This window comes from Cydia pomonella, chromosome 21, assembly GCF_033807575.1.
Source record: "Cydia pomonella isolate Wapato2018A chromosome 21, ilCydPomo1, whole genome shotgun sequence".
In the NCBI taxonomy this organism is placed as follows: Eukaryota; Metazoa; Arthropoda; class Insecta; order Lepidoptera; family Tortricidae; genus Cydia; species Cydia pomonella.
The window spans coordinates 3604328-3618344 of record NC_084723.1 but is presented as its reverse complement, the minus strand read 5'-3'; the positions used below and the strand labels follow the sequence as shown (position 1 = coordinate 3618344).

The window sequence follows — 14017 nt, the reverse complement described above, 5'->3', positions numbered from 1 at the left end:
TAAGTCAGACCGCATCGTTCCAAAACACCCTTCGAGTCTTTATTCGTAATAATTAATGAATGAAATAAAAGTTTAAAATTTAATAATAACACCATATTTTATGTATTTTATTATACAATCAAAACAATGAACTTATACAAATGTATGCAATTGTTACGCAGTAAATAATTCTACTTAACTACTCTTAACGATCTCTACTATAGTTAACAAATAGTAGTATCCGCAATTCGGACCGTATCTTACAAAGTTTTTTTTTTACAAAAAAAAAGTTGTCGATTGAACTGTCAATTGATGTTCGTTAATTCATTATTTTCGTATTATTTTATTGAAATTTCTTTCGTTTTGTTTTATTGCGGTAATTAAAATTAATTGTTAGAATACCTTCAGAAAACATGAGTGAAATAGTGGTGAAGACGGATTACATTTTTTCAGGTTGTATTTTTTGATTGCTGACTGACGTGAAAATTTTTGTGTACTACACGAGATCAAAGTTATTTACATCTCGTGCGCTTTTGAGTCCCTTACACGCTACCCTCGTGAATCTATTATAGAATCTTTCGCTTGCACGGGACGCAAAACAAGCACTCGAAGAAATATCAAACTTTGCTCTCTTGTTGTACTGTTTTCTGAAGGTATTCTAATAATTAACTTTAATTACCGCAATAAAACAAAACGAAAGAAATTTCAATAAAAAAATACGAAAATAATGAATTAACGAACATCAATTTAATAGTTCAATCGACAACTTTTTTTTTGTAAAAAAAAACTTTGTAAGATACGGTCCGAATTGCGAATACTACTACTATTTGTCAAATATAGTAGAGATCGTTAAAAGTAGTTAAGTATAATTATTTACTGCGTAACAATTAATTATTACGAATGAAGACTCGTAGGGTGTTTTGGAAAAGTATAATAAAATAAAATGTATTGTTGGTAAGTATTATCTTTTCTAGCAATTTCAATTTTCCATTTCAACAGCCTTTGAAGCTCCATTAATCATAATTTTCTTCATTCTTTTGCAGTTATTAAGCTTTTTAATTCCCTCATCAAGCCCCGGTAGTTATCTGCCGCGAAACAATATATTAAAAATAAGAAAAAATTCTCAAAGAGTCTCATAACAAAATGTTTCCGAGAAACATTTTGTTTAAAGGAGATTTAAATTAAAAACAGAATAGGGTTGTACAAGTTCCTGTAACTTTTATTTTAATATGTATAAACATTATATTTTAATGTAATATAAGCAGTTATTGTAGAGCGGTTCCGAGGGCCTACCGCGAACACCGAAGTTCGCAAATTGCGGGCATCTTTCTCTTTTACTCTAATTAAGGCGTAATAAGAGTGACGGAGAAAGATGCCCGCAATTTGCGAACTTCGGTGTTCGCGGTGGGCTCCAGTTGCATAAAGGTACTGTTCGGATTCAGACTACACCAGACTTGCGGTGCGAAATGACTGCAGACTGCATTGTTGCCGCAAATATCAATCATCGTCGGCAGTAATTGCGTGCTACAGTCATTCCATATTTCATTATAGTTTTTGAGATAAATGGCTAGCACAGGGACAGACAGACGGACGGGCTGACGGACGTACAGAAGGTGAAACTATAAGGGATCCGGTTTTGATATTTTCCTTTAGAACATTGAGAAACGCCTATCGTAAAGTAAAAATTCATCGGGTGGCAAAAGGCAACTCGCAGCATTTAACGTTCTAAAATTTTCAACCCTAAGTCGTTTGATCTTCAAGAAATACTAATATTTCTTTGTGAAATGGTTCTATTGTCGTTTTGCCGTTTAACGATGTACACGTCTTTCCGTAAATACTTACATTTTTGGTTATTTTAAGTGTTCGGACCTTTTTTCTTTAATGTTGTATGTTTTTCCCGTTATAATTAGATAATAATTGGTGGACATTTCTTAGAGTATCCTGTTATGTACAATAATAAGTACAATTTTACTGTATGTCCTACAAAATCTCCCTCTAATACCAGACGTTTTCGTAACTAAAAAAATATTTTTGGTGCCAAATTGGGATTTCAGTATTTACGAGGGTGGTTTGATAAGTCAGGGACTTTATGTAAAACAAAAATCATTTTAACATATAAACTTTTTAATTACAATTCTAAACTCCTTGGTAGCTGCCAGTTTTTTTTTTTTTAAAGGCGGGGCAATAAAAAAGCGGCCAAGTGCGAGTCGGACTCGCGCATGAAGGGTTCCGTACAATTTAAGACGTATTAAAAAAAAATCTTCTTACTAGATCTTGTTCAACATTTTACCACTTTGGACACACATTTTACCACTTTGGAAGTGTCTCTCGCGCAAACTATTCAGTTTAGAAAAAAATGATATTAGGAACCTAACTATCATTTTTGAAGACCTATCCATACCTTACACGTATATGTTTGATGAAAAAAAATTTTTAAAAATTTTATGACGTATTAACCCAGTTATTACTGAAACTTTTTAAAGAGTCGGATTGCTTTGATTTTTAAATATGATGTTCTATAATGAAGTAATGTTATAGGAAAAATAAAATAAAAAATATTGATCGCCTGGAAAAGCTGGAAAACGAGTGGCGTTATAACGCCCGGTAGTAAAATCGGTGGCTACCAGCCAGTAGTAACATAAATATATTCTGGATTCAAATAAAAACACACTAACATTGTTAAACATTTGTATAATTGCCTATAAATTAAACACTAGTATGATAGGCCACAAAACACGTCTTCGGGTCATTATACACAATGTCAAAGTGAGTATCAGAAGATTTCTCCCAAAACATATATCGACGTGGTACCGAAACGTAACCACTGTATAAAAGTATTCCCAAAAAACACTTCATTTCTGAAATAGTTACATTACCGACGGCATTTTTCTGGCTCGCGTACAAATTTGTATAATATACCAACAGCTCAATTATCTCATCATTCATCATACACTCATAGTAATACATAGGAGATTGACGATTTTTCGGCTCTTCCCGGTCTTGCCACTGTCTACGTTCCCTCGGGTTATCCTGGTTGACCCACTTGTACTGTTGAGATTTTAGTACATTAGGTAAACGCGTAGAACTAATTCTAGGATTGGAAACTGAAGGCTCGTTCTCATTTTCATGTGAATTTTCGGTAGTAGTACGCATTTTTTTGGCTAAAGTCGACAAAGATAAATCGTCTTCCGAATCCTCATTTTCCGAATATGAGCTATATATAGCCTCCGCGGGAGCCCTTAGCTGAGATCCTAAAACGATTAAAATGATGTCAAATATATATTTTCCATAGTGAAAAATAACGTACAAAGTTGAATTAAAAACAAACCTGGAAGATTATGTAATGACAGAAATTCTTCATCACCCGAATCTTCATCAGTTACTTCAGTATTCGGATTTTCCGGTGGAAAAATAGTGATTTCATTTGGCAAATCATCATCAGAATCTAAATGGTGTAGGTTGTCAATTATTTCGTTAAAGCTTAAAGCCTTTTTCTTCAGTGGCCTATAAACAAAGTAGTCATAATAGATAGACGTCAATTTTACTACCGGGCGTTATAACGCCACAATTTTTTAATTGAAAAAAAAAACCCGCAAAGAAAGCGATAATATAAACTATTTTTTATTAAAATTATACAATCGTATCAGTCCTCTGTAAAACATCATGATAAGGCTACACTATCAACAAATTCAATAAAAAAAACTTACCTTTTCGAGGGCATGTTTCAAAGAAATCACTTAGGTTATTTTAAAACACGTCTGGACTTAAAACCACAATCAACACTGTGTCAAATAACAATGCGATTTGTTGAAGTACCCTTTGTAAGTACTACAATTAAACTTGATATTTGTTTATGCTACGTCAAAGCCATAAATATTGCGGGTAGATCTAACGCTTAGTTGGTGGCGTTATAAAGGTCGGTAGTAACAACTGGGTTAAAAAAAAACTACTCACTAGATCTCGTTCAAAACAATTTTCGGTGGAAGTTTGCATGGTAATGTATATCATATATTTTTTTTAGATTTTTCATTCTGTTATTTTAGAAGTTACAGGGGGGGGGGGGGGGACACACTTTTTTTCACTTTGGAAGGTTCTCTCGCGCAAACTATTCAGTTTAGAAAAAAATGATATTAGAAACATTAATATCATTTTTGAAGACCTATCCATAGATACCCAACACGTATGGGTATGATGAAAATTTTTTTTTTATTTTTATTTCATGACGTATTAAAAAAAAACTACTTACTAGATCTCGTTCAAACCAATTTTCGGTGGAAGTTTACATGGCAATGTATATCATATATTTTTTTTAGATTTTTCATTCTGTTATTTTAGAAGTTACAGGGGGGGGGACACACTTTTTTTCACTTTGGAAGGTTCTCTCGCGCAAACTATTCAGTTTAGAAAAAAATGATATTAGAAACATTAATATCATTTTTGAAGACCTATCCATAAATACCCCACACGTATGGGTATGATGAAAAATTTTTTTTTATTTTTATTTCATGACGTATTAAAAAAAAACTACTTACTAGATCTCGTTCAAACCAATTTTCGGTGGAAGTTTACATGGCAATGTATATCATATATTTTTTTTAGATTTTTCATTCTGTTATTTTAAAAGTTACGGGGGGGGGGGACACACATTTTACCACTTTGGAAGTGTCTCTCGCGCAAACTATTCATTTTAGAGAAAAATGATATAAGAAACCTCAATATCATTTTTGAAGACCTATCCATAGATACCCCACACGTATGGGTTTGATGAAAAAAGATTTTTTGAGTTTCAGTTCTAAGTATGGGGAACCCCTAAAATTTATTGTTTTTTTTCTATTTTTGTGTAAACATCCTAATGCGGTTCATAGAATACATCTACTTACCAAGTTTGAACAGTACAGCTCTTATAGTTTCGGAAAAAAGTGGCTGTGACAGAATCGGACACGCAGACGGACATGACGAATCTATAAGGGTTCCGTTTTTTGCCATTTGGCTACGGAACCCTAAAAAGTTGTTGAGGCATATGTCAAATACGATCGGAAAATTGTTGGAAAATGGAGAAAAGCGAATTTCGTGTGTTAATTAAACATTACTTTTTACGTGGAAAAACTATTAAAGAGACTAAAAACGGTTTAAAAAAATATTATGGGGAATCTGCTCCTTCTCATGGAATGGTACATAAGTGGTTTACAGAATTTCGTTCGCCGATTGAAGTGACCACTGATGATGTCGTGAATAAAGTTCACGATATTTTTTTGGATGACCGAAGATGATTGGAGGATTGGATTGGATGATTTTTGGTCGAGTGAAGATTCGTGAGATAGCTGAGACTGTACACATTTCATCTGAACGAGTTTTTCATACCTTGCATAATATTTTGAATATGAAAAAGCTTTCCACAAGATGGGTACCACGTTTGCTGACAGCCAATCAAAAACGACTTCGTGAAACAACTTCCGAGCAATGCTTAGCCAAATTCAAACGTAATCCTTATGAAATTTTACGTCGATTTGTGACGGTAGATGAAACGTGGATCCACCATTATACGCCAGAGACGAAAAATCAGTCAAAACAGTGAACTTCTGCTAACGAACGGGCCCCAAAGAAAGCGAAAACCGTTCGGCAGGAAAGGTAATGGCCACTGTTTTTTGGGACAGCCCAGGGGTTATTTATGTAGATTATTTAGAGAAAGGTAAAACAATAAATGGCCCTTATTATGCTACTTTGTTGGAAAAATTTAACGCAGAAGTTAAAGTGAAAAAACGGCCACATCTGGCAAAGAAGAAAATCCTTTTTCACCACGACAATGCCCCTGCACACTCGTTAGCAGTCGCAACAGCCAAATTAGTAGAATTGCCTTGCGAAATTCTGCCCCACCCACCTTATTGTCTATGTATATGCGGATATCTTACCAGTCAACCATAGGGCAAATCTGAAATGAGTCAAGGTGGGTGCAGTGGCAAAACAAAAAACATGTTACCTCCTTTTTTACATAATTAGACGTAGGACGCTGCCTTTTTAATTTCATTGTATGAAATCTAAAATCAACAATAATCGTTCTTTCACCGGTCTCCCTCATTGAAGTCAATTTTTTTTTCTTGAAAATTATTTTCGACGGATTTTGATAAAATTTGTTAAGTAGGTATAAAGAGCTCCTCATTTTGGGTGTATTAAATACAAAATCACAATTTGGTACCAAAAAAAATGTATGCAAATTTTTGTTGAGTTACGAAAATACCAGACGTTTTCGTCACTCAGAGTAAGATTTTGTAGGACATGTAAAGGTGGGGGTGAATAAATACTGAGTATATACTCAAAGCGCCCGATAGATACCCATATTTACTCATTAGCATGGAAGCATGTTTAGAAACTGAAAACATATTCCGAATTTCTCGACGTGAACTGTAAGCACATAGTATCCATAACACTACCAAGTTCAGGCCAACAACAATATTAATCATACATGCAAAACAAGGGCCTAGCAATTATTCCATCGCTATCATAGTTCCCTCCGGATTAATTCAATTTGTGTAAATGTATTTTCCGGATAGTTGTGGTCACTTCCATCTGAATTATGTATGTCATGAAGGTTTTTTGGCAGTGAATTTGCATGTTTTAGTTTAGTTTATAAATTATTACTTAGTACATATCTCCATAATTTATTTGTGTAGATTTGAAGGTTGAAGGCAAATTCTGTTATAACAATTTATTCAAGTTTTACAATGCAGCGTATAATATTTTACAGTACATAATGGTGCTTCTTTACCGCACTAGTGCGAAAATTAGCATATTACGTTACTGTGTCGAACATTTAAAGGGCCATATGTACTGTAAAACGTTGTACGATACATGTGCGAATAGGTAATTCGCAACTCGTGTCGATTTAAAACACTTCCTTCGGTCGTGTTTTAATTTATCGCCACTCGTTTCGAATCTCCTATTTTTCGCACTTGTATCGTAATGTACTATTATGTTCTATGGCTTATATTATATTTTAGTTCGTTCTGCGCTACAAGCTCCGTCCTAACGAGCCCGGATGTCTCGCCACAACAACAGTAAACAATAATATCAGTACAACGAAATAATATAAATATAGAAGTGTGGGAATTTTATTCTAGCGAATCAAAACTTCAACTTGTTTTGAATAGCGAGAAATTGTGTATTGGGTAATATTCAAAGCCCCTTCATAAATAAAATGGAGCGTAACTGTTGCGGCAAGCAAGAAAGTTTGCTCAATTTCATGGTAGATGGCGCTGCTTTGCACACATTGCGTGATACGAGTTTCATGCGACCTATATAAGCGGCGGCGGGTTGTCAAGCTTTTTATTTTTGCAATATCCTTTACTGAATAGGCATGTATACTCGTTTAAGTAGAATAATAATAAGTATGTTGTAAATGGCGTCTCAATTCTTATTTCACAAAATATGAGTAACATGAGTGTACAGTAACTGTCAGTGATACGAGTAATAGCAGATACGTGTCTGTTTTCAGGTTCCGTACCTCAAAAGGAAAAAACGGAACCCTTATAGCATCAATTAGTTGTCCCTCCGTCTCTCTCAAAACCCTTCTCTCTCGGGACCGCGTGGAGGCATCAAGGAGATTCAAACCATAACTATACTCGGGTCTACAGTCCCTTGAAGCTGTTAAAAAATCAAACTTCAAAGTTAACGTAAAAAAAAGATACGGCCGTTTCTGTTACAAAACACGTATATTTCGACACTCACAATCGGTTCATTGTATTTCTACTATTTTCAAACTGTTTACTGTGATTGCAGGAAATGAAGCTTATTACGTCTCGCAACAGAAATAAGCTATTTTCACAGCAGGCGTTCGTAATAGGGATGAAGGCATCTAAGTTGACTAATTAGGTAACAAACAGGCTTTATGTTTTTTTAAGCGCTGGTGGCCTAGCGGCGGTAAGAGCGTGCGACTTTCAATCCGGAGGTCGCGGGTTCAAACCCCGGCTCGTTCCAAAGAGTTTTTCGGAACAGTACGAAATATCATTTGATATTTACCAGTCGCTTTTCGGTGAAGGAAAACATCGTGAGGAAACTGTACTATTCCCAATAAGGCTTAGTTTACCCTCTGGGATGGAAGGACAGATGACAGACGCTTTCGTAAAAACTAATGCCTACGCCAATTCTGGGGATTAGTTGTCTAAAGAACTTCAGGCTCCCATGAGCCGTGGCAAAATGCCGTGACAACGCGAGGTAGAAGGGGAAGGAAACGGGCTTTATAATAATTTTCACCACACTAACTTGTAAACGCTCTCTTTATTCTTCAAAAACTGATGAGAAAATTGCGTTTTAATTCAAGAGTGGAAAAATAAACTAAAACAAATTTTGAGTTTTTTCCTCGTGTTGGTTGGTAGACTTAACTTTTAAATGAAAGGTAAGGTTTAAAGATAAAAGATAAAGATACTTTATTATTCAAGTAGGCATAATTACAATGCGCATTGTCAAATAAAGCTACACCGGCTCTAACCCTACACCTTTGCCTCGAGAAGATTTAAATACCCCTCAATTGGAGGAGGGTATCGCAATATGGACCGGCAAGAAACTCGACGGGACACACTTATAATGTTTCACAGTTAGTATTTTCCACTCGGTGTGGTGAAAAGTTTGTGTTTCAGTATGTGGCAAAGTTTGTTTAACCCTTGTGCCTTATAACCCCCCGTGTAGAAGAGATAACTTATAGTAACACAAAAGCTACAAATATGAAAATTTCTTCTAAAAATGCGCAATTTCATTTTTGATCGAACTCGTCGATTACTTTTTTATATTAAAACTTACAATTTTTTTAATTCAAAACATGATATCCGCAATCCGAGGCACGCATAGCCAATTCGCTCTCGCCTTACGCTCAGTTAGAGTGAAAGAAGACCCTGAACCCACGGGGCATTAACAGGATTCATCTCAATAACATATACTAGTAGGAGTAGTTAACATTCTAATAGGATTTAGTGTCGAATTGAAACTGTCGTGAGACATACTAACATTAAAATAATTCTACGTCGTCCGTATTATTTAGTCACTCGTGCGACATAAATTGGCTAAAAAATATAACATACGACGAAACAGAAAAACGCACGCACACGCACACGCACACGCACACGGACACGGACACGGACACGGATACTATTTAACGAAATAAATGCTTTTTGATTTTTGACATGTTTCGGAGAGCTTAGGTCTCCTTTCTCGAGCACTAAAAATATGCGAGTGTCATCCGTTGAATTATTTTAATGTAAGGATTTAGTATGATCGTAAATAACAGCCAAAAATCTCTCACATACTCTGGAATATCACAAAGGCTGGTTTAAACTTTCTGATTATAGAAAGTTGGGTCCGTTATCGCCCGCGATTTGTGGCGCTTTAGAGAAGTTTGCTCGTTACCAGGGACAAATCCAGAATGTAATGTAGTTCACATACTTATTAAGGTTTAGCTGCTAAACTTTTGTCTTTTAAACCAACTCTATATGCCTTGTTTCATATATGTAAACTATTTTTCATTTCTGATGCTAGTCATGCTCTGAAACTGGGTCATTGTTGTTCTAAAAAGTGTGCAAAAAAGGATACGTTCCTGCACTGGGCTATCAAAATCGCCGCAGGGTTATCTTGGTCTAACTCTAGCCCTCTCTTAAAGGAAAGCAATAACAATTACAAGAATAAATTGGGAGTGTTTTAAGTGGAACGTTCCAAAAGGACAAGAGGTACGCGTTGTTACAAAATCTCATTTGGCAGCTTTCCAATCTGGTCTTATTCTAAAGATATATTTACCTAGAAACCTAGTACCTATACCTACAAGTAGAGTAGCGGCCCGATTCGAAGAATGAAATACGATAAAGATAAGTTCTGGTTTAGATAAGTTCTCATTTAGATATCGTTTGTATGTCGTATAATTGACAGAAGCAGCTCGATTCGGGCAACCAATGTCACTTTGACTTTAGAAATATCGTAGATAGATCTTATTGGGATCACAGCGGAATCGAAATAAACGTCAATTTTGGCATGTCGTTTAGTTATCGATCTTTCCAAGATCTTAAACATGTCTTAATCATCCTTCGAATCGGGCCGTAGGTACTTTATACTACATATTACTATACTATACTATATTAGTATATTATTAGGTACTTTATACTATAAGTTTATAGCTATATCTAGCACAGTACATACACGAAGCAAAACAATATACTTACCATTCAAATAAAAATATAATACAAGTGAATAAATATACAGCTATAGGGGAAACGGCAGATAAAAGTATCACAAAGCATATAAAAACTGAAGTTTAAGAAATTAACTAAGGCGTAGTTTAGTTTTTTTATCTGTATTGGAAGATCAAATAGCAGGGACAGCTAGGGACTAAACGAAAATACGTATATAAGTGGTGGGCACTAGCTACAGGGTTTTGCTATTATACTATTATCTCCACATTATTTAAGAGGGAAGAAGAGCTGGGCCCCTCTTCCGATTTGGGATTTTTTTAGCTAAATATCGCGCTAATATAGTGCCATAAGGGCAACTCCAGCTTAGGCGAAAAATCCTGCGTAAAAATTCCAAAAATCAAGGTTTCGTACTCGATTGTTTCCTCCTTACTTATTTACTTACTGCTGTGGCGCAGCGACCCGAAGTGGATCTTGGCCTCCGACACCAAAGACCGCCATGCTTCTCTGTCCAAAGCCGTTTCTGTCCAATCGACGGCGCCGAGTTCGCTAAGGTCTTTTTGTTCTTCATCTCTCCAGCGGTACCTAGGGCGTCCAGACGGTCTTCGGTCATTTGGAACTCGAGAGTACGCCCTCTACTGCACGATCCTCACCCATCCGGACTACGTGCCCGAGCCATCGGAGTGAATGGCAGACACCGGCTTGTTGGATATGCCGACGACCTAGCCCTTCTGGGAGAAAGTGAAGGGGATGTCCGCAGAGCAGTCCAGAATTTAGAGGGGGAAGCTGTAAAGGTTGGCCTACGAATTAATTCACGACAAAACTGAGTACCTTCATATGAAGAGATACAAAAACACGAGAATTCGTATTGTTTCCTCCTCCAAAACTTAAAATCTACATTATAATGAAATTATTTGTGTCAAACTGTTTTGCTTTTTTGGCTAATTGATGTCAGTTTAAAAAAACACTCTTCTCTTTGCGGCCTAGTCAATTGTGCCATTTTAGGCAATGTCCGAAGAGCTCTAGCGCTTAAAAATCAATAGAAGTAAAACAGTCCGACGCAGATATTGATAATATTAATGTGTGTTCAAAAATCATTGCTCTAGGATAAAAACCACGGAGAAAATAGTCCAGTATGTTTGTATGGAGAAAGAACCAAATTGCCTCCTAATATTCACAGTGGGGACTTGAAACGCATATTAGAAGTTCTTAACAGTTATCACATAAATAAATAATAAAACAATATACAAAATAAAATACATATACGTGTTGAAGTCCCTGATTTCTGGGATAGGTAAAAACCTGTGTTACAGAAGTCAGTGTCCTCTCTAAGATAATATAATAATAATAAAAAAATTGTATAATTTTTTTTATGTATGTATGTATGTCTGTTTCTTTGTAGCCTCCTGTAGCCTAAACGGCTTGATGGATTTTGATGTATGAGGTATCGAGGTATCGTTAGAGTTAGGTTAGGTACGTAGTTGGTGTCTAGGTGTTTTTAATAGTATTTTGGTGAGCTTGTGGTTCAATTCCGGTAAAATATCCTTGGTCTGCCTACATGTGTCCATGTCATTCCAGTATTTATTGTACAGTTGTTTGTGATGTAGGTCTAGCTGGTTGTGTATATAGGATATTGGTAGAGGTATGATGGGCTCGGGTCCATATTCCGGTGTTTCTGAACCTTTTCTGGCCAGTTCGTCCGCTGCATCGTTTCCTCTTGATCAACTATGCCCCTTTATCGTCGCTGCATAGCGCTTGTAGTACTGATTTTCTGTCTGACAGTATTAATACATTTCATGTTTCATTTGTCGTCTTGTTCATTGCAAGCTTCTAGGCCTTGATGCCCTTGATAGGTATAATGCTTATACATAATATGTACTATCTCATTTACCTCTCTTTAGAGTACCTCTGACAGAATAAGAAGTCTGTTTTATTTTTTCTCAAGCGGATTATTTCGTCCCATTTCTTTAAATCCCGTCCCGTTTATCTCCAGAGATACATCTCAGTTAAAAGGACATTACAAAGGCGAAAACCCTTCGACTGTAAAATGAGCTTGTAATTTTCATAGAGTTTCCGGACGTGAGAGGGTAAGACTTCAAGTTTCTGCAATATCCAAATTGTTTTAACTTAAAGTTTAATCCGAACACAGACCTCGTGACAGACACACGTGTTTTAATTCCATTTGGCTGATTCAAAATAATTTGTAACTACGTTCCTGCAAAATTTCATAAACATTGGTTAAAATATTCATGATATATCTAACAACTCTTGCACACACGAAAAGTATCGATACGGACCAAGTGCCAAAAACATGTATACACTACCCTAATTTATGGGCCATAAAGTCGTGTATACATATTTTTGGCACTTCGATCGTGTCAATGTTTTCAGACGTGACTTTAATTACAGTATACGCCTCTAGTTTTACCTTAAAACTTCACTTCGCTCTGTCAATTAGACGTGTATTATGTTATAGTCTGTGTCATTCACGAAGACGCGTGCCTGGACTCGTATTTTGAACTGGACAGAGGGCTGCAGTGGGAATCACACATAGGCAAAGTATGTAACAAGCTAGCGAGCGCTTGCTTTGCCCTGCGCCGTCTAGCAAGAGTGGTATCCAAAAATGTAGTACGGTCATGCTATTTCGCCACTGTACACTCGCTCCTACAATACGGCGCTAAGCTGTGGGGCCGCGCTGCCGAATGGGAGCGTGTCTTTCGCATGCAAAAGAGAGCCGTTCGAGCGATTGTGCAGGTTGGTCAAAGCACCTCCGCAAGACCTTACTTTAAAGATCTTCGGATACTTACTCTGCCCTCCCTTGTGATATTCCAAGTGGCTACATACGTGCGATGTCACCTTGACGAATACTCGAGTGGAGCGGATATCCATGGGCGAAACCTTCGAAAAGCCAGAAAACTCGTGGGCGTCAAGCATAAATTGGCAAAATCCGCAAAACTTACTCATATAATGGGACCGGCAGTTTACAACCGTCTGCCACCACACGTCACGGAAGCGCCGTCACTAGCCAGTTTTAAAAACAGTGACTTATCACACTTTATACAGTTTTGCAGATTTTATTAATTAAGTAATTATAGGTATAATTATTTCTTTTTGACATTGTATTTATTATGCTAATTTTAATTTAACTGGTAGTTTAATGTAATTGTTAATTTATTTAAGTATTTTAATGTAATTATGAAAAGTGACATGTAACTGTCTACTTGGTTTGTATGAATAAGTGACATAATTTAAGAAAAAAACTATATACAAAGTTTTAGAGCAATGTAGCTAGTCGTTTTAAAATGAGAGTGTAACTACTTTTGTATGGAGAACCCAGCTTGATGGGGACCCTCAACATAACGTGGCACTATTACTGTCGGAAACATAATTATGTTATGCTTTTCACACTCCCATTGGTTCAGCAAGCGTTGCGAATAACAATAATCGTAATCATTGCTAATCCGTCTCCACAGAATAGAAATGACTAAATTTACATACAATTTGAATGTATATTTGTAACATGTACTTTCTGACGTCAAGCCAATACACACTGTATTGGTGCAGTTATATAGTTCATTTTTTACCAGATAGTTTTTGTTGGGAAATTTAAAGGCATATTTTCTTTAAAAAAACAGTCGTCGTTTCAGATTTGTAAAAGTATGATCTACTTATATGATCTACGTATATGTCATAACAGGAGCAAGACCATGTCGTTCGCGTAGCTTATATTGTTGACGGCTATGTCGTCCACATGATAGCCAACATGTTGACTGCTAAGCTCGTCGATGAGTGAGTTAAATACACATTAAAAAGAGTGACGTCAGCCCTCCCTGCCTAACACCGCACTCCAGCCTATACCAATCAGAGTATGTACT

At 36.3% G+C, this 14017-nt stretch overlaps 1 protein-coding gene across 1 annotated transcript; it reads right to left on the bottom strand.

The window, feature by feature from the left end:
- Positions 1-2653: 2653 nt before the first annotated feature.
- On the bottom strand, positions 2654-3924 carry LOC133529800 (piggyBac transposable element-derived protein 3-like). The gene is made up of 3 exons (XM_061867611.1): positions 3687-3924; positions 3308-3483; positions 2654-3230 (listed from the first exon to the last, which is right to left on the bottom strand). The coding sequence occupies exons 1-3, from the start codon at positions 3698-3700 to the stop codon at positions 2686-2688; spliced, it is 735 nt and encodes a 244-aa protein (XP_061723595.1). The 5' UTR covers positions 3701-3924; the 3' UTR covers positions 2654-2685.
- Positions 3925-14017: the final 10093 nt, after the last annotated feature.